Source organism: Gobius niger (genome assembly GCF_951799975.1).
Source record: "Gobius niger genome assembly, chromosome: 17".
Lineage (NCBI taxonomy): Eukaryota > Metazoa > Chordata > Actinopteri > Gobiiformes > Gobiidae > Gobius > Gobius niger.
Genome location: NC_136868.1, coordinates 10292877 through 10315465, shown reverse-complemented (window position 1 = coordinate 10315465; position 22589 = coordinate 10292877). Strand labels below are relative to the sequence as shown.

Sequence of the window (22589 nt, the reverse complement as noted above, 5' to 3'; positions counted from 1 at the left end):
ATTATATACTCACTACTGCCACCTCAGGCCATACGAGGGACTGCAGCTTCTATATTAAACTCGTGCATGACGGCACTTCCGACCAGAATTAACGCCTTTTTGAGTGACAGTGCAGGATTTTAGCGGCAGTTGTGGTGAACAGGTCTGGGCTCATTCTACACATTAGGACATGGCTGGAACATGTAGGGCAGGAAAATACATAATTTTACAATTTTTAAACTCCGTATAGTTCCTTTAATTCACAAGCTGCTCATCCTTATATTATTATCAACTACCATGCTAATACTACTACCATGCCGTGAATAATATGCTTGTTCATGGCCTACCCTAACCCTAAGCAGATTACTAATGCCTATTAATACCTTGTTAATACTAAACAAGCACTCCTTAATATAAAGCGATACCAAAGTTTTTAGACACCTCCCACAAGTATTTTTGTAACACAGTTCTCTGCAGGGGACAAACTAATAACCAACCTTTGGCCTAATCCCCACACCAAATTTCTTTACTTTGTTCTTGCTAATCACAATAAACAATAAACAATAATGGTATAGAGCAGTGATTCCCAACCTCTTTATTCCACTGACCCTTATTTTACCAGTGAATGACTCCAACATAATGTTCTAATCAGGAACCAGACCAACTCCTTAATGTCTGGTAAAATGTATATTTATCTTCTCTTCAATGGTTAATAAATGCATCTCGAGCAATAATCCACATACAACACATTAAAATGCCACTTTTTCCACTTGAATTCTATACATTTAATTTGGAAACTCTGGGGAACCAAAGTTTGTGAATCACTGGTATAGATTGTAATATATTTGCTCGCTTTTGCAAAACATATTTTCAGAGGGTCATCCATTTCCAACGCCCGGGTCGGGGCACAGAGGAGGGGCTCCAGGGATTTTTAACTGGAACACTAAGTCTATTCACAGAGTAAGCACAAATAAGAACGTCCCAGCAGCATATTCTCAACAAATTACAAAATGATGGTACACTACAGGGATTTTTGTTTTGAATCAAGTGTAAGAAGAAGAGGAGAAACCAGTCTTCTTTGAGCCTCACCTGAGAGTGTAGAGGATTTTGCCGTCGTTCCAGATGCGCAGCAGCTGGTTGGGCACGGTGATCCAGTGTGAGTCTGCCGTCTTTGAATTCCTGAAGATGGTGTCCGGGAGCCAGATGAGCCCCACCATGTTGCTGTTGAGCGTGAGGATCTTCATGGTGCTGTTGTAGCTCAGCCTGCTGTCAGTCCACGTCTGAGCGAAGATGATGTCGATCTGGTACTCCTGGGAGAGGAAGAGAAACGGTCGTAAGTCAACCGGACTGGTGAATAAGGTGTGGGATGAGGGTTAAACAAACACACTTGAAACACTAAAAGACACTAACATTCTCCATGTGATTGCTTTATATTCCTCCCACCTTCCAAAAACATTCAGAATGACCCAATCCTTCAGCTCTGTCCTGACCAGGATAGTGGCTAAAGATCTGAAGAATGGCCCATAAGGACTGCACTGGCATTGATGGATGGGTCAAATGCTGAAAACAGGCTTCTCTATCTTTACAATAATACAAAACTGTCAACAACTTACTCAAAAGACTGATCTTACATCTGTTATCAAAGGGCACAGTTCAGGCCTCTCTCGTCCCACATGTTTTACCCTCCAGAGCCTGTCCATTGTTTGCTGTCTTTTGGTGCCGGATTGCCCTATAGCAGTTAAGGCTGGGATGATACACTTTTGTCACAATCCAATAAGTATTCCAATACAGGAAGTAATTATGAAGTAATATGTTTACCTGAAAATGTGTAAAAAGAAAACAATCATGTATCCAAAAGATTATAAATAAAAAGCCATTTGACATTTATCAAAGCGTTAATATTGAAAAGTGCATTAACACAAAATGTAACAAAGTGTAACTGTTACTGGAAAACAAAGGAGTTCAGGATAATAATGCTTCCAAACACAAGTATTGAAAGTATTGCAATAAAGTATTGACACTTGGTGCTGCACCAAGAAGTATTGCGATACGATACAATATTTTGTCCCAGGCCTAATTACAGAGGTTCTCAACTTTCTTTGAGACTCACACTAGGACAGGGGTGGGCCGAAATTCAGCCCCCACAACGGGTGGCGGGCCGCATATTGTAAAGGACTGTGGCCTAATAAATAACAACAGCTTACAGCCTGTTTTAACACGTTTCTCAAAGTGCTACATAAAGTCATTATTCATTCACCCCACACTCAATAGCAGTAAGTTACTATTGTAGCCACAGCCGCCCTGGGAAAGACTGACCATTTACCACATGGCTATAATATGCTGTGGTCATCGTCTACGGATTTCCCATCAACCAGTGCTCCTCCTGTGACCAAAACAGTGAAGATGGCGGCCGCGACACAACGATCTTTCACCACAGAAAAAAAAGAGTGGAAAAAGAGTGGTGCGCACTGAATGGGTGCTGCTGCCAGATGCTCTCTCATCGAATGCAATTTCTCCATCTGTGAGATCAATAAAGTATCATATTATCATCTTATCTTATATCCAGATCTATTATTATATCAGTGCCCTCTGCCCTCTTTTTAAATATTAAGCTGCGTGAGCATTCTGGCTATTTCAATCCATAACTCTGCACAGGAATGGGCAAGAGACTAACTTTTTTTTTTTTTTTTTTACATACTCAGAAATTCATTCATCCAATCATCAAGATTGATGACTAGCTGTGACTAGCTGTGACCCAAATAAGAATTAGTTTTATGTATTGTAAAACACTGTATTTTTTGTGCCCGAAAATCTGGAATCATGATCAAAACAACTCAACAGTTGAAAATATCAGTGAAGAGCTCACCTTTCAAACAACCAGAGACGCAAAAGCAGCAGCAAAGTGCCGCATGTGGCTCTAAACCCGCAGGATGAAGCTGCCTGACCGTGGACCTATAGGTCTCAGATATTACCTGTTAACACATTGAAGCCTACAGAAGTGTCAGTTGAAGATCCATGTTAACGCCTGGAAGTGTGACGGCTCTGTGGTCTGAGGGCGAGAAGTATTGAGTGACATGTTTTATCACATAGAGCTGGTGGGTCAGTGTCCTCCAATCAGATCCCAGCATTTTATCATCAGGAGAGGGTCAAGGTGATTCAGTAACTTCTTCTGGTGTTAAGTACTACAGTGCGTTCTCTAACCCCAGTAGTCGGTAAATATGAGGGAAAAAAAGCTAAAAGTCACAGGCAAACACACAAACACTATTTCTTCATTGCTTGCATTAGATTATCTGTTGAAATCCGGGTTACTTTTTATTTGTAGTGTTGCACAATAAAACAAGGCTTGAACTACAATCCTCACCCGAGCGATATTAATAATTTCAGTTTGATCAAAAACATCAGTAAAAACCTCAACACGCGTCTCGTACAAAACATCTGAAGTAAAGTTCGCTGAAGAAGTGAAACCACCCACTATTGACCTGTATCTGCACTTATCCCATGTTTGAAGCAGTCTGCAATTACACACAAGTCTGTAATCAGCAAAGTCATTGTGCTCAGTTTTAGGAATAAATGAAAAGAACATCGAACGACCAGTGACTGAAGAATAGCTATGAATAACGCACGGGTTTCTTATAGACGGCCAACAGTTTATCTAAAGGGTTTCCATGTGTTTTCAGTCAAAGGGAGATCTGAAGAGATTATCGATCCCCCGTCCTCCCACTGATGGAGCTGTTTTTAGACACTGATCTTTACCTCATGCGGCTCACTCCATAGTACTCTATCGTATGTAGGCAACACCGTATTGTACACATTTCTGCAGAAGTCCATTATTATTATTAGTTGACATTCGTTTATTTCAAGAGAATCATCTCGTTTTCAAGGGGGACCTCTATTCAAATTGACAAGAACAAAAAGGCAGCAGTTCAAACCTTTGCATTACCATAACAAAAACAATAAAAACACTAACAAGAGAACAAAACAAAAAATACACAAACACACACTTATGCAAAATTCTATCAGTCCACAGTATATGTTTCCAGAAGTGCTGTGGAGCATCCAAGAGCTCTTTCACAACCAAAGTTGAATAGTTTGGGATGAACACACAACATCATGTGTGGAGAAAAACAGCACATCAACATCAAAAACCCTTTCCCCACTGTGCAAGTACAGTGCAGGAAAATCATGGTGTGGGGCTGTTTTGTTGCCTTTTTCAAAGATATTTTGCAGAAAGACCTGAGAAATTCACAACAGTATGGAATAAGTAAGTGACCCCTTGCATTAAATAGCTGCTGACCCTTTTGGAGCAATAACTGCTTTTCTGTAGTTGCAGATTAGAATTTTCTCTTGACAAAACTTCTGCAGTTTACTGAAATTCAGGCGGTGTACTTACTTATTCCTCGCTGTCCTGTGAATATTTACATGTTATGGCCAACAAAAATATGATAAAATGTAAATGTTTGGGTGGTATTAGTTTAAAAAAAAACACTGTTTAATCAATCTTATTATTTTGATGAAGATCAGACCAATTTAGGCAGAAATGTGAGAAATTCCAAACACTCGCTTTTTCTTCCCACTGTATGTATTTAGGAAGGTACTTGGCCAATTACTTCTTTGCCTATTCTGGAATTGAAATGAACTTTAAAAAATGGTAATACAAATAGTGGTAACACTTTATAATAAGGGTACATGAATTTATGCATGAATTCATGTACCCTTATTATAAAGCGTTACAAAAATAGTAATACTAATGGCGTTTTAAAAAAAGATTAAAAGGGCTGTAAAAGGTCTCAACTTATGTAGCACTTTTCCACCTACATCAGGCACTCAAAGCATTTTACAGCAAAGAACCACTCACCCATTCACACTCTCATTCATACACCAATGTACGCAGACACTGGAGGCAAGGAGGGTGAAGTGTCTTGCCCATAGACACAAAGACATCTGCGGTAGCCAGGATTCAGCTGTCGCCTGCAGTCTTTCAGTATATTGTGTTCACAAACATTTGCATGGCATCTGCAGAGTCGTGTGAGCGACTGAAACACGGAAGATGCACCAATGCTAAAAACAATAAGTCTAGCGGGTCGTCTCATGATCGGAAGGTCGGGGGTTCGAACCCCACCTCCTGGAAGTGCACACTGTCGTTGTGTCCTTGGGCAAGACACTTCACCCACATTGCCCCCAGTGTCTGCGTACATTGGTGTATGAATGAGAGTATGAATGGGTGAGTGGGTCCTTGCTGTAAAGCGCTTTGAGTGCCTGATGTAGGTGGAAAAGCGCTATATAAGTTGAGACCATTTACCATTTAGTGGAGTCTAATGATGTAAACATTAAACTCAGCCCTTAGAAGAATAAGCATGAATGGAAAGTGTCAGAAAATGTAAGGAAACAACATCACCAACCTTAACACACAAAGCTCTTGGTTTCACAATTTGAAAATATTGTCCCATATGGGAAATGTGTTGTCATGTCAACACCACAACATGAAAAACGAATGCCCTGTATTTGCAGTGGCAATTATCAAATGACAACTGAGCATCAACCTGACAGAAATCCAGCGATAACCTCTGCAGCTAAATAGCAAAACACATAAATCAGTCAAATCCGTTTGCTGAATAAAGTCAATATTTAGACACATGTTGCTCACTTTGAAATCTTTCTTAAATAGTCTGAATGGTAATGACTAACTATTGTTGTCATTTAGCAAAGATGAGCAGAATATTCATTAGCCTGCTTGTATGACCAGGGCTAAATCTGGACTAACCGGGGTCATATGGTTTAGTCAAAGGCCTTCTTAAAAATGACCCTGTGGTCAGAGCTAAAGTGCCCTCTCCACTGACCCCTGCGGACACTTATGCAAATGACACATTATAATCTGCTTTTGAAATTGCTAATAATCTTTTGAAACACAATTAGCATATTGTGAAGGACTAAATACAACGGCAGAGCCGAGGACAGGTGCATCCCTAAATTATACTGATTTAAACCAAGGTCATGTTACAAGTTCCACAGTTATATATAGTTATTCCACCATCCTCACTCCCTTATTCACAAACACCAGAAGTCACTGAAACCAGCGCTGTGACAAAGACATACGGGCCTTAGTTCATCACGTCATTATTTGGAGAAATGGTTTGAAGTGATGGCCCATTGGGAGATTTAAATTGATGCCTTTTTAATTCAGGAAGTACATCGTGGTAGGGTTGAAGTACTCTGTTTTGGATGTAACAGGATACTGTCGGAATAAAGCAGTGATTCCTAACATTGGGCAGGAACAATAGTCTGGAAAAATAAGTGAGGATGGCAGAGTAATTATAGAACCCTTGTTTCACATCAAGAGGATCTCGAGTTTGAGGACTGGGCGGAGGCTTTCTGTGGAGGGGTTTCATCTGTTAGGACAAGATTCAAGCCTGGTCTCGTCGTGTTCACACCAAAACATGCTATATATCTTGGAAATATATACCAAGATATGGAGATGTGACCTGAGGTGCTGCACTGTGGTCGCCAACTGCTGCTATACCATGGTCTGGGTGAATACTCGATTCTGATTGGCTGGTGGGTGCTAACAAGCGTGCATTATTTTCGTATAACCGCACACGTAGTCCGGTAGTTAAATCACTGGGATATCACTCCGCTGTGGGTATCGCCATAGCAACGCATGACACAGCTGAATCAGATAAACACGAAATTAGTCACTGACAGGAACGAGATGGATTTTGTGGTTAATGTCAACGTTTTTGGCCAAAACAAAACGTTTGATAAATGTGAAGTAGAGGAGAGTGAGCAGCTATGTTAGCTACTGTTAATAAAATATGAGCTTTCCATTTTGATTGAAAACGGTTAAGGCACTATTCATTATCTTCAGGCGTACCTAAAATGATCCTGCATTTAAGCATATTTGGCTGGATTAGAAAAGTCAAACATAAAAGTTTCAGTTCGTGGGGCCCAGGTGTGAGCGACTCCACCACAGCTGTTTCCATAAACAGTTGAGCTGGTTGAGCTAGCTAGCTAGCTTCAGGTTAAACAGCCTAAAAGTGAAATAACTCCTGCCCACGAGTGCCGCATATCAGTGTTTACTTCCACGGAAAAGTGCCGGGTTAGTCCTGTTGTGTTGTGATTCTGTGCTGATGTTGTGTCGTTGAGTCTGACTGAGATCCTCGTAATAGCTGCGAGAATGACTCGCTCTGAGACGAGCCTTCAGTGACCGGCTAATAACCCACTTAAAATAGTCCTGGTAGTCTGGCATATTTAGAGAGTTTAGTAAATGAAAAAAACATTTATTATAAATGTTACGTTTGTCTGTTTATGGTATAAGCGAAAGTTTAATCCTTACTTAACAGTTTACCCTGTGGCACTGGCTCAAAGATGGACAAACTTCCAGGGACAAATGAGTCTCCAAATACACATACAAATTGCACTACTATAAGATTTTTCATCATTAACCACTGATAAATGATCAAAAATACCCTGAAATATACTGCAGCTTCTTGGTTGGAGAAGGATGTTGCAGTCCAACATATTCACTAAGTCTCTGAGACAAAACTGGACACTGGAATAAAGGGTTAGAACAGAACGCTCTCAAAACAAATTACTTATAACGTCGTGCTGCCTCATGCTCAGCTCTAAGATAAGCAAATTACACAGTATTTTACAGAGTGTACACCACTTAAACAGGATGAACACTCACCTTGAGTGAAACCAAGATAGCTAGCTCCATCTTAATGGACTCAATCAAAGATGTTTCAGACAAAGGGCAGAACAATGAATCAGTGGCTTCTTCTTGACGCAGATTTGTGATTTGTGTGACGTGGATCTGACTCTCATTCCGCCTCTGTCCTTGTCTCCCCTTGCTCCAACTTTTAATCAAAACCTCCCACTGTAGCTCTACAAAAAAACAATCATGACTATACTTGTGACAGGATTTGGTAGCCGCTGGTTAAATCCCCTCTATACTGACAGAACATAGTCAGTAAGTTTTTTTTTAATCGCATGACAGGTTTTTTTACGAGGGGTTTTTCACTGGGTGCTTCGGTTACTGCCGTCAACCATTCTGACCATTAGCCTGGCTCCTCACCTGGAGATGGGTCCTCGCGTGCACACTGCTCCTTATGGGTTGTCCCAGTGGCATCGAGGGTCAAAGGCAGAGGACAAAGTTCACAGTAAGCTTATATTAATGTTTATGTATTTAACCTCTTAAACCCCCGCCTTAACCGAGCACATTTTCTCCAGTTCGACCAACAGCTTCTTGAGAAAAAAGAGACTAGACTGCTTCATTTTTGTTTGGAAAAATCCATTGATACATTTTGATAACCATGTTCTGGTAAAAAACTATTTTAGTGAGGTCAATGAGTTGCATGGTCAAAGGGGCTTTATGTGCTGACCCATCCTTCAGTCAGTGCAGCTGGAGACCAATCTTTACTTCTTTTAATCAGAAGTAGCTGGAGTGTTATTTTGCATGTTTTGGAAGGTCAATATCTGTCTGTGAGAGGGCAAAAAAAACCTTGTGAGCTCCAGATGATCAGTCTAAACTGGGGCACAGCCTCTGCAGCTCCATGAGTCTGTCGCGTCTGTCCCCTGCGTTACCCACAATGCCGTGCTGTGTCCTCATTAGAACCGGTGCAGGTGAGTTTGTCCTCGGGTGCAGAGCCGGAGCCCCGAGCTACAGCGCCTCCTTCCACTGCTGCTGGTGGTTTAAATTTACATGAGCAAAAAGTGCCCCTTCAGCTTTTTCACCCTTTTGGGGGATAAAACAAGCCGGGGAAGTTTCTAATGGATTCTCCAAGACTTAAAAATGTAGATTATGCTTAAAGGATGTATCTAAAAATAAAAAGGGTTCTCCTCTCACTTATGAAATACGATACAAGATTTCCTCACCGCCAAATCTGCTGCTATAACACCATTCCACTGAGTATATTTGATCGTTTTGTAAAGAATGACATCTGTGATCCTGAAGGTACACTTCCTGACCAATAAAAAGTCGATTTAACTCACTGTTATGATCTGGGGTCTTGGTTCTGCAACACTATGTGCCCAAAGACTGAGATCAGCTGACGACCTGAACATCCTGAATGACCTGGTTATTCTTTCAGTGGTTCAGGGAGCACGAGAGGTCATTTTCACACATGGATTGGCCACAGAGTCCAAACCCCAATCTTTAGGTTAGGAGGTGCTGGAGAAGGCTTTGCGTTGTGGTCCCACTCTCCCATCATCATCTTGCAACACTGGATCCTATTGCCGAAGCTCATTGAACCAATGCCACATCGAGTGCGTGCTGTAATCAAAGCTAAAGGTGGTTCGATGTAATGTTACCTTTTTTGTGCCAACTGGGATGCACATTTATTTATACAAAGGTTTAGATTCAAATTAAGAAATCAAAAGGGGAAATTGGTTCCCTTTTCCATCCCTTAATCTTGAACAAGGCTTAAGCTCAGAAACACCAAGCTGGAGGTTTAACCTAAGGTGCATGTTTTGTGTTGATGAGTAACTAAGACATGGGGAGAAAATGCAAAACACTCCACACAGAAAGACCCACACAATCCAGGAATCAACGCCAGGAACACATGGCTTGGTGACCCCTCCTGACGCAGCTTCATGGCCCTCCCTTTATTAATTCAAATAAAGATCAATAAATCTCTGCACACAAGGTCCAGTACTCACAAAATATAGTGTTACTGTCACGCAAAAGCAGCAATACTGGAGAAAAATACAACTACTATTAAGTAACTACTCTTCACTAAACTAGAACTACGAATAGTTATTACCACTATTATTACTACAACCCCCTATCAAGCTACTGTCCTGTTGTACTCTGCCATAGATGCGCCAGCAGCTTGTGCCGGCATGCATATTGGATCTCCCCTGTAAAAAGTGCCCTGGGACGAGTGCATAACTGCCTCTGAAATGTTCGGAGCGACTCAGGACAAGCGGGGAATTCCCAAGTTTATGTGAGGATTTCCAGGGACACAGTGTTCTCCCTCCCTCAGTATAAAGCAGCGTTATATTTGAATTCTGAAGAGAGTCGTCCACTTAACGTGCTCGTATAGAAAGAGCTTATCGTTTGGCTGTGACCCAGTTTTCATTAGCACTAGACTTAATTAAGAAGAATACAGTAAACACTATGTAAATGTTCTTATTAATTGTGCTTCTCTACAAAGCCCACTTGTGCATTGTGTTTGTTAGACATTTAATCAAATTACTTGCATTGACACCGCCTTACACAATGACAAATGCAAAACAGAGGCTCTGTTGTTTGTTTAGAGCAAGAAGTGATTAAAATACAGCTTAGAGGCAATTCCTTCTCTTAAGCGTTATACTGCTTAAATTTGAGCATATTTTAGAAACAAAAGGAACACACCAGTCGGGAAGACACTGATGAATAAAAAGTGGTCTGCATTGTGGTAGTTCAGCACCATGGACAGCTCAGGGGCTTTCTCCAGACCCCTAGCCTGTATTGCAGCACTAATTTGGAACAGAAAAGAACTTTTATAGCCTTAAATCATGTTATCAACCTTTTAAACATTTACAGTTATTGTGCAACGTAATTGAATAGCATAAGTTAGAGTGCATTAATAGATTGTAGTCACGTTCAGATAAGGACTTTCAGTGCAATGTAATAGTTAACTTAGGGTTGTATATGTGCCCCGTGAGTTATATATATACTGTAGAGAGAAGAGAGAGAGAAGTCATTTCTTGCACATAAAAGACATTTACAATATGGTGACTTTGTTCATGTAATAAGCAATAGTTTTCGTGTCCATAATAATAGGCCAGTTGTGTCAATTTTTGGGAGCACACATAAATGAAAAAATTCAGAACGTTTTCACTGCAAACAAACTTCACCAAACAAAGTCAATGCAACAGAACATGTTGTGTCGTGTATACTCTTCCATTATTGAGTCTTCAGTCTAGCATATAATACAGTTTCAGCTGTAGTAAAGCTCCAATACTGCAGATTTTTGCCCTTTGACCTGCACAATGCTGAGCGCACTCCTGCTCCTCTCCTGCTTCATTTCTTCAGACAAATCTGGAGCTAAAACACAGCTGATTCAGGGCTTTCTATTCTGGCGAGCAAAGGATGACCTGCCAAAAGAGATCAGGGCAGCAAACGCACTGAGGGGAGTTCCTATGATTCACTGTTTAAAGACGAGCTGCACCAGCGAGCCACCAGTGCGCTGTGACTGTGTGGTCTGATATCATCGTGTAACTTACAACAAAGCTAAATTAGACTAGCTTTTATTACCAACAAATGTAAAACTCATATATAACAGATTTCAGGCCCCACGACTCTGCTCCCAGCTAAAGAAGTGTAAGACTACCCAAGTTAACTAGCTCGTGGAGTTACTTTTCCAGACAAACCACACGCACAGACAGCAGAGGCCGCCTGCATGTGTGGTAGCACTGAGTGGGACGGTCACTCTGTAAAAGTCATACTCAGACACACCACACGCACAGACAGCAGAGGCCGCCTGCGTGTGTGGTAGTACTGAGTGGGACGGTCACTCTGTAAAAGTCATATTGGAGACTGATTCACTTGTCACTTGTCAAAAGCTGCTGAGCCAGAGCCGGGCCGGTGATTGGATGTTTCTTTTTGCTGACCTGGTTTTATCCAAGGCAGCCGAGCACTTCATATGGACATCATCAGCCCATGACACAAGAGGGCTACAGGCCAAGTACTTTTGGACAGAGAAAGGCAGGGCAAGTTCATTATGGTGTAACTCGTAACTCAAAGTGCAATACAGAAGGAGGAGGGTGTGTTAAAGATATAACAAAATAAACTTAATAGGTAAATACATTCAGTAAATATAAATTAAAAGCAAAAACTGTTAATATAATGTGAATTGCGTAAAATGAATTCATTGACGCTTCCCCAAGTACAGCTATTAATTTAAAGCAGTACTAAGTAACTTGTTTACCTTAATAAATCCTTTTCGTAGTCCCTCTGGAGGGAATACAAGTGTTATTGGGATGATTGGGGGGTCTTTCATCCCCCACGGTGAGAAAACCACACTTGCAACTTTCCTGCCTCCGGGTCGTAGCCACCAATACACACTAATGGAATCACGAAGAAGAAGCTAACAGGCTAACGGGCAAAGCTAACTGCAGACTAGCGCCACTTACACAGTATTTACAGCCAAGTTTGAGTGAAAAAAAATATCTCCATTGTGTAATTGGATGTACAATGTCCCTCTCTCCCTTTGTCTTTTCTGTCAGCGTAGTATTTACTCTCACGGGTTTTTTAATGAGTAAAAAAAACGTAACATGCTACAACACCTGCAGTGGCGCTTATGGCCTCTAGAGGCATGAGTTATTAAGTTCAGCTTTAAAATTCCTATCGAGATTCATATTCTCTTTGACAGCGGAGTCCTGGCTTTAGACAGGACCCCATTGTAGACACTTCAGCCAAATGAAAGCACCCGGTGGAAATCTAAGCAGTAAAACCATTTGCTTTAGTTTCCAAATCCATCGTGGAGACTATGACAGGAAGATATGCAGGTGCTCACTGTCGTAAAGGCTTCTTGCAAAAGATAATTTGGAGATGCATTGTGAAGACCTACTGGAAACTGTTTTAGGGCATAGATTATTTTCTTTGTCGGTCAGCAAGTTATAACCGTGACAAGACTTAAACTACCTCTACGGCTCAATCATTAATATGCATTTGAAAACAGCCACTTTGTCTGAACTTGATAACCTCCATGGTGCCTGTAACTCGTATAACCATCCATTCTTACGATGTTCTATGGGTCATTGGTCAGAGAGGCACTTTCTGTCTCCTGCGCGGTGTTAAACCATTCATCTATATTTCCACGCACAGCTTCACACCTGCACTATTCCCAGACCAGGCGGTGAATTGAATGAGAGAGGGAGAAAATATGCGCTGAGTTTGGGACGTCCCACCAGAGCTGTCCGCATCAGTCATACAGTCCTGACCACGGTTTAATCCGAGCTGTATTCGATGACTTATCTGGACATTACTTTACATTAAAGGATTTAACTCTGGATTTGATGGATGGTGCTCGAACGTTCAGCTCAATTACGCCTTTCTCACACTCACACTTCGGCCAGCGGCCAGGAGCAAATGCAGTTTCACCCTCATCTTTCTTTACATATTCAGCACTTTGTCCCAGAAATCACCAACAGTAACATAATGTAACATAGGTTTAGTGAGAATACTGTATAGTGATAACCTGGCTAACACCATGCTGCTGTGTGCGCTCGAATTATTTCGAACTGCATAACAGCCTGGGGACCATGGCCGAAATCTCCGGTGGATTTGGGAACCAATCACAGAGCGAGGAGGGACGGCAAGACGATGACGCGCTATTCGATATATGGAAGCTTGTAGTTTATTTACGGATAATAAAAAAAAAAGTTTATTTACGGATCCAACATGACAGCAGCAGACACGATGGTATTTTTTGATCAAGCTTTAGACCTTGTTTTAAATAATTTAGCTCAAAAGTTTACAGCGGGTACGTCATACGTCATCTCATACGATGATATGATTGGCCGTGGCTACGTGCAGACGCATGAGACTTTTTTTTTTTTTTCGTATCGCCCAATAAACGAGTATGGACGATCGTAAACCACACCTCTCCTACGAGAAAATGAATTGGTGGTCCCCAGACTAAATATCACTTGTGATTTTAGTCTGGTGTTAGCCAGGCTAGTATAGTGAGGAATGTGGGTACCAAGATTTTTATTAAAATATAGGGCTGTGCAATTAACTGAAATTCAATTACGATATCAATTATTACAGTAAACAATTACAAAAGTGGCATCATTGATAAAATTCAATTATCAAGGATGCTGTCCCGCTTGTCTATCCGTTGCGCAGAAAGCCCCTCCCTCGTGGTTTGTGTGAGCACGTCTGATCCGCTGAACTACCGGCCCAGCATGATAGAACTGTTTTATTTGATGTGGATCATTTCAATAATTTGTATACGTAGCTCTTGAGATAACGCTACTGATAAGTGCTCACCTTTTGCTGAAAGGAGAACAGAAGTTTAGAAGCCTCTATATAGTCAGGGACCCAAACTCTCAAAAGCTCTTTAAATTGGGTTGAACCTGACACCGTCTGATATATGCTTTATTTGTGTTTTTTCTGTTAACTTTGACCCTAAGGACCAATAATTGGAGGGTCTGCTCTGCTGGAAATATTGCGAAAAAAAATTGTGGCCATTTTAGTGCATGCCCCCTGTATTTTTATCAGAAAAATGTGAAAAACGACTTTTTTCCCTCAAATCCTCAGTGGGTTGAGTAGGCTGTCAATAAATGCATTCCAGATACACAGAACACATGTGCTGATAACATCCACTGAAAAAATCGCTCTAAAAACACATTTCTACACATTTTTGCATCAATTTAATACAAAAAAATGTGGCGTTTTCTCACTTTTTTCCAATATTTGTATCTTTACTTCATTGGCAATCAACTATTCCACCCAGTTATGGCATCAGTCAATATGCCATTATTTTAAACAGACTGTAGACACATTCCACAGAAAAAATGATCAAAATCCAACCAACATTATCGGATCTGTGATGATTTAAAGACCAATAAGTGATCAACAGACTCAGAACCTCAGAACTGTCAAAAGTCACTTTTGACACTGGTCCATATTTTGGTTGAGGCCATTTCCAGTCCATTAGATAATGATTTACACCATTGTATTTGGTATCATTGGAAAGAAGACATTGTCATGTTTCATTTGAGCCCAAAGGTACTACTCTGTAACAATTACCGTGGTAACCATAGCTCCTCAGACTCAAATGTCAGAACATTTTTTCACAATTTTCACAAAAAAATGTTTTACTACGTTTAACGCTGTTTCTTCCAGAAACATCACAGACATAAATCTCTGATACTGGGCAACTCTCTAGACTCTGAGGGTTCAGGAAATGTATAATATGTCAGAACTTTCTCAGCTTAAGGCCTCACAGTGAGCCACGAAGTAAAAGAATGTCCACCTCATATGAGCCTCTCCCATAGAAATAAGCCTATATCTGCCAGGTTGGAACAGCTGGTGGGACTTTCTGACCAGGACAGGCCCAACGTAACTTGAAATTACATTTATAAAAATTATAATTATTCTGTATCATATAAGCTGTATCTTAAATTGTAAAAGAAAATATATATCCGTATTCTGTAGCCTTTAACAGTACAGGTGAAACTCGGAAAATTAGAATATCGTTCAAAAGTTCATTTATTTCTGTAATTCAAGTTAAAATGTGAAACTAATATATGATATAGACTCATGACAAAGTTGCATATGTCAAGCTTTTGTTTGTTATCATGATTATGGCATTTTCAAAATATTCTAATTTTAGGATTTTTAATTTGTGTTTTTTACAAGCTGGGCCATAATCATCCAAAGTATAATGAATAAAGGCCATACATGTCTCACTTTGCATGTAATGAGTCTATCATATATTAGTTTCACAGTTTACCGTGTGTTTCGCCCCATTAGGCGCACCTGATTATAAGGTGCGTTATCACTGATAATGGTTATTTTCATAAATAAGGCGCACCGGAATACAAGGCACACTAATTAATGCTGGTTTACCTGTAAACCTGTAGGTGTGTAAACACAGCCAGAAGTTGATACAAAGGGCGCACCAGGACATAAGGCGCACTGTTAAAATTAAAGGCTTTCATGTGCGCCTTGTAGTGCGAAAAATACAGTAAGTTGAATAACAGAAATGAATGCACTTTTTAACGATGTTCTAAAAGAAACTGCACTCCACAGGATATAAGTATAAGTAAGTGCTTTGTCAGCACTGACATTGTGTTCAGGTGTTGGGTTAGCAGAGCCGGTGCTGGCCCTTCTGGGGCCCTAAGCAAAAATCCACATGGGGGCCCTACAGTAGCATCCCATGGTTATTCGGCAAAGGGCGGACCTATTTACGGCCAAAAACAGTTCCACTGTACAGTAAAGCAGGGCAGAAGTGGAACATAATGATCGCAATTCAATCAATCAGAATCACTAACCACTAAGCCATTGTCCAACTGGGATTTAGGACGACTACTGGTCTACAGGTCCTTCTAAAAAAATTAGCATATTGTGATAAAGTTCATTCTTTTCCATAATGTAATGATAAAAGTTAAACTTTCATATATTTTAGATTCATTGCACACCAACTGATATATTTCTGGTCTTTTATTGTTTTAAAACTGATGATTTTGGCATACAGCTCATGAAAACCCAAAAATTCCTATCTCAAAAAATGTGCATAATTCATCCGACCAATAAAAGAAAAGTGTTTTTAATACAACAAAAAGTCAACCTTCAAATAATTATGTTCAGTTATGCACTCAATACTTGGTCGGGAATCCTTTTGCAGAAATAACTGCTTCAATGAGGCGTGGCATGGAGGCAATCAGCCTGTGGCACTGCTGAGGTGTTATGGAGGCCCAGGATGCTTCGATAGCGGCCTTAAGCTCATCCAGAGTGTTGGGTCTTGCGTCTCTCAACTTTCTCTTCGCAATATCCCACAGATTCTCTATGGGGTTCAGGTCAGGAGAGTTGGCAGGCCAATTGAGCACAGTAATACAATGGTCAGTAAACCATTTACCAGTGGTTTTGGCACTGTGAGCAGGTGCCAGGTCGTGCTGAAAAATGAAATCTTCATCTCCATAAAGCTTTTCAGCAGATGGAAGCATGAAGTGCTCCAAAATCTCCTGATAGTTAGCTGCATTGATAAAACACAGTGGACCAACACCAGCAGCTGACATGGCACCCCAGACCATCACTGACTGTGGGTACTTGACACTGGACTTCAGGCATTTTGGCATTTCCTTCTCCCCAGTCTTCCTCCAGACTCTGGCACCTTGATTTCCGAATGACATGCAAAATTTGCTTTCATCCGAAAAAAGTAGCAGGCCTTATAGACTGTGCACATTCAGAGAACCAGAGTTACTGTAAGTTACTGTGCTTGTGAGAACCGTGTGGATTCAACTCCTCTTTGAGACAAAAAGGCCACAGACACGGCTTTACTCTCGTCTATCCATCAAACTACTGTCCTGATTCTCCGCTAGACACAACAAGAAGAGAGTTTAAATGAGTGTTTTAGCCGATGCCCCGAGTCCGCGCAGAGAAAACATGAGAGCTGCGCCCGGGACACGGGGACGTGATGCAGCCGCGGAGGAGGCGCACATGAGGCGAAGCGAGAACCGGGAGACAGACGGCTGAGCGGGACACGAGCGGAGAAGCACTCGCGCTTTGGAAGAGACCGGGGGAAGGCGGTCGGTCTCTCCTGCTCATTCACTTCAGACTGCTCTGTTTTGGTGTTATATGTGCCGAAGTAGGCGGAGAGTGAGTGCGCGCTGTCAGAGCCTGTCCCCGTAACAACGCGTTGATTAATCAGTGAAACAACACCGTAGTTTGACTGAGATGCGGGGCCCTTGCAGCCACGGGGGCCCTACGCACCTTGCGTAGTCTGCGTATAGGAAGAACCGGCTCTGTGGGTTAGCCCTGAGTCGCTGCGACTGAGCGTGCTGCCTGACCAGCATGTTTTTGGAGATCAGGAGTACCCAGAGGAAACCTGGCTGCCTGCTCTCAGTGCTGTTCTGAAAACAGTGCAGCGCCTCCTGGGTTTGTCCCTGTGTCAGAGCATGGTGTCCTGCACTGGTCAGCTCCTCTTCCTCCTGTATTAATATATTCAGGCCAGTGCTAACAAACTTGGTGCAACTCAGAAACATCCATAGTGACCTTCCTGGGGTCATTGTGTACTTTGGGTCTTTCTACATCATACTCTCATATCCAGACGACCCAGTCGAGGTGATCAAGTCCTGCCTTGTGTGGTTCACTTTTCAGCCTCACTTGATCCACAACTTTTTACAATGTCTGAAATGTTCTTGATGGCATTTGTCTTTATATTAATAATATTTTATAATAATATTTTCAATGCTCTTTGGAGTCCAGTATAGTATTTAATGTATTCATAGACTCCCAAATTTACCCTCTGCATTTGACTCATCCTTTAAGCTTCAGAGAAACCTGTCAGGAGCAGAGCCATCACGCTGCCTGGGGAGCTATCTCTAGATTTTGAGCCAGAAGCTAGGTTAGAAGTACTGAGGTGTTTTAGAGTACTGGAACTGGATTCTACTGGATTCTCGTCTGTGCAAAGCCCTTTGACCCAGGTTTGCACCCATCTATCCATTTTCTTACAATTTACTCACGGTCTGGTCATGGATGCAGCAGTCAAAGCAGAGATTCCCAGATATCACTCTTCACGAACACTAACTCCAGCCCTTCTGAAGGAATCCCGAGGCATTCGCTGGCCACAGAGAGATATAATCCATCCAATGTGTCCCCAAGCCACCTCATCTGGCCGCTCCTGACAGGAAGGAGCAGTGGTTCTACTCTGAGCTCCTCCCATGTAACTGCCTTACCCCAAGCCATCTTGTGAAGGTAACTAATTTCGTCCGCTTCACACTCGGCTTCAAACCAGAGCAGCTGAAGGTCCAACAGAACAACATCATCTGCAAACAGCAGGGATGAGATCCTGAGGTTCCCAAACCAGCAACCCTCCGGTCCCTGGCTGCGCCTAGAAACTCTGGTCATAAAAGTTACTTTTTATTTAATCATTCATAAAGCATATTTCTTGTGGGTAGTACAGATTCAATGTGCCAGCGAATAAAATAAATAAATTACACAACATTAAAGGGGCTATATCATGCAAAATCGACTTTGTTGTGCTATTTCCTAATCAAAAACACCCCCAGAGTGTTTTTTGGCTTCATTCTCACAGTTCTCAGCAATCCTCCTGAATCCTGCTCTGAGCAGCTCCGCCCTCTGCTGGAAAACACGATTTTAATTTGTAAAAAAAGGTTAATTAATTTTTAAAAAAGAAAGAAAAGGAAGTGCCTGACACGTCCGCGCTGCCCCTGCGGAGAAAACAAACGCACCCCCTGAGCGTCTGAACAGATGTCATGCTTGCACTGAAGGATGTGATAAAGGAACTCTTTCTAACCTACTCTGGACACGCCTGTTCTTTTTTCTTACCTAACGATAATGTCAGGCAGATGTCAACTCCTTATAACTGCATTATGAAGTAACTTCACTTATTGCTGTGATATTTAGATTTATTTTACTGCTAATGTTGCATGAGCGCAGAGAGGGGGCGGAGTTAATTGAGTCAGAAAAGCGAAGAGAAATGGTTTAATCCAGTATGGACTGTTTTGCTCAGACGACTGCCACTGTGATTTAGTCCTGGACGAGCCTTAAGCTTTAGTTTTGTGCCGTGCATTAGTAATGTAGTAAACCAACTTTAGTGAACAGACTACATCAAATGATTTACTTTATTAATTTACTAAACAGTAAAAAGGCTATTGTTCATCGTAAACATGTGGTTTATGGAAAATCCAGCTTCAGAGCAGTTTTCCTCAGCAAATACATTACCAACCACATTACTATCTAATGTATAACAAATATGTAGTATTTTAGGCATAACCATGTGGTGTCTACAAAGACACACTGTTGGAATTATCTTGGATTCTTGAGGATTTTTTTTTACAGATTTAAAGGGATGTATATTGGAGTGAAATCAACAGATGTATATTGTGTATATGGCATAGTAAAGGATAGATAAAGAGTTACATAATCTAAAAAATAGATGAACAACTTTATGTAAAAATACAGAATTGTTGTTCTCCATAAATGTAATTTCAAGTTACGTTGGGCCTGTCCTGGTCAGAAGGTCCCACCAGCTGTTCCAACCTGGCAGATATAGGCTTATTTCTATGGGAGAGGCTCATATGAGGTGGACATTCTTTTACTTCATGGCTCACAGTGAGGCCTTAAGCTGAGAAAGTTCTGACATGTTATACATTTCCTGAACCCTCAGAGTCTAGAGAGTTGCCCAGTATCAGAGATTTGTATCTGTGATGTTCCTGGAAGAAACAGCGTTAAACGTAGTAAAACATTTTTTTGTGAAAATTGTGAAAAAATGTTCTCACATTTGAGTCTGAGGAGCTATGGTTACCACGGTAATTGTTACAGAGTAGTACCTTTGGGCTCAAATGAAACATGACAATGTCTTCTTTCCAATGATACCAAATACATTGGTGTAAATCATTATCTAATGGGCTGGAAATGGCCTCAACCAAAATATGGACCAGTGTCAAAAGTGACTTTTGACAGTTCCGAGGTTCTGAGTCTGTCGGTCACTTATTGGTCTTTAAATCATCACAGATCCAATAATGTTTGTTGGATTTTGATCATTTTTTCTGTGGAATGTGTCTACAGTCTGTTTAAAATAATGGCATATTGACTGATGCCATAACTGGGTGGAATAGTTGATTGCCAATGAAGTAAAGATACAAATATTGGAAAAAAGTGAGAAAACGCCACATTTTTTTGTATTAAATTGATGCAAAAATGTGTAGAAATGTGTTTTTAGAGCGATTTTTTCAGTGGATGTTATCAGCACATGTGTTCTGTGTATCTGGAATGCATTTATTGACAGCCTACTCAACCCACTGAGGATTTGAGGGAAAAAAGTCGTTTTTCACATTTTTCTGATAAAAATACAGGGGGCATGCACTAAAATGGCCACAATTTTTTTTCGCAATATTTCCAGCAGAGCAGACCCTCCAATTATTGGTCCTTAGGGTCAAAGTTAACAGAAAAAACACAAATAAAGCATATATCAGACGGTGTCAGGTTCAACCCAGTTTTGAGAGTTTGGGTCCCTGACTAATATCCATTGCCCAGGCGTTTTGCCTCTATAACCATAGCGCTGGTTTTGTGTAGAAGAGTCTAAAACTCTTCTTCAGGAGCAGATGTTAACGGAGCTCAAAGCAAACTCGTATTATTTCATGCTGCTGGCCGGGATGATTGTTTTTGTTCCCTTCACATTTCACCTGCTACTGGCAAATGCTTTGGTCCGACATAAACAAACAGCGCTGAGATGATGTCATCAGGCTGAGCGCTTGGTTTGCTTGGGCAGGTGTAGGGCTTTTTATAATCGTGCAGCCTTATTAAAGTCAGCGGTTGTCAATGGATGAGTCTGATCTTTCACTCATTTACAAGGGGTTTGAACTGGCCCTTCAGCTTTTTGATAATGACATTTCATTATATATGGACAATACAAAAACATATAAAAACTCCTGCTGCTGATGTCGGACCTTACAGCAGCATTTGACACTGTGGACCATTCCATCCTGATCTCTCACCTGGCTCGACATGTTGGTCTGCGATGCCACAAGGCTTGTAAAGCACAACTTATCCTTCCACCTGTATGCAGACGACCCACAGCTCTCCCTGCTCGTGCTCCCTAACACTGGTTCTGCCTTTAATTCTCTACATAACTGCCTGTCGGACTTGAAACAATGGTTATCACTCAACTTCCTGCATTTAAATGAATGTAAAAGTAAGTGCATAATTTGTGGCTCTGATTTGCATAATGTCCTGCCCACTAATCTAACTTCTTTCATCTGCGTCTTTTACCAAGCAGCACCAGCAGGAGGACATTCAATGACTGTTCTAATGCATAAAAAGACAGGATCAAAAGTGGTCATAAGTTGCTCAGGCAGGTTGAATATTGTTAACAAAGACATGACAATATTTAAATCACAAAAGACACAAACATGAACATCGACAGAGCATTGTTTTACTTTCAATGCTCCCACAATGACCACATACAGTATTACCTCAATCCGAAAGAACAACATCTCAGCAAATCCTCTGAAACTATCATTAAAAACAATCAAATTCTTCATACAACAGTGCACCACCAAAAGCCACAATACAATTCCAATAGATTTTTGTGGACGCCTCACGGGACTTCACAAAAACGGTTGAATAAGCCACAGTGCAACTCACCATGTTGATCGAGGACACGGGTCCGATGCTGTTCACATAAATGTCCACATCGATGACGGTTGGTTTGACTGTTTCAAAAGAGAAAATAAGAAAGTTAAAAGTGAAAACTTGATCTGCGAGAAAGGAAGACATTAATGCGTTTCAGTTCAGGAAAGAGTCTTTGTAGTTGATGTATACTTTAATGATCTGCAGTTCTTTGTAAAGAGCATTACTTTTGAAAACATATATAGTGACCTCCCTGCTGCGCTTTAGAGCTGATACCCTCATGTCATAAAAGAAAGCAGTATTGACTCTTAGAGAACTGCTGAATGGTGCTTCATTGTAGTACAAAAGACTCTGTGTAAAGGCAGGTGTAGAAAAAGGTATAGCTCTAAGTAAAGTACAAATAGGCTCTGCTGGCAAGAGTTGGGCAATATATTGTTTACATGATAATATCGAAAATGCTGTTTGCAATATCGAGTTTATCTCTTTTATCAAGAAATGTGGGGGGAAAACATTAGTTAAAAAAGCAGGGCGGGGTGAAAGAATACAGAAAATGTGGGGAAGATAGGGGAAAAAAGTGCTTTTGTCATCATTTGGACAATTATCTTTTTCCAGCACATTTTCGCATACTTCTCATGCTTTGCAAAAATATATTGAAAGAAATGTGGCCTTGCGACCCACTGCACTCCTGGTCCTCTGCCGTGGTTGTCTGCGGCGTTCCCCCCCTGTGTTGTAGAGCGGAGTGACAGGTGTAAGCTCCTGAGTGTGCAGCTAGCAGCCTCAGACTCACAGACACAGGCACCGGGCT

General features: G+C 41.2%; 1 protein-coding gene across 1 annotated transcript in view; it reads right to left on the bottom strand.

Annotated features, from left to right (window-relative positions):
• Positions 1-22589, bottom strand: part of gabrg3 (gamma-aminobutyric acid type A receptor subunit gamma3) — a 55280-nt gene that overhangs the window by 18558 nt on the left and 14133 nt on the right. Inside the window, exons 3-4 of the mRNA XM_079574957.1 lie at positions 21800-21867; positions 1069-1289 (exon numbers count right to left, since the gene is read on the bottom strand). Coding sequence (XP_079431083.1) covers positions 1069-1289; positions 21800-21867 — 289 coding nt within the window. The remainder of the gene's footprint in view (positions 1-1068; positions 1290-21799; positions 21868-22589) is intronic.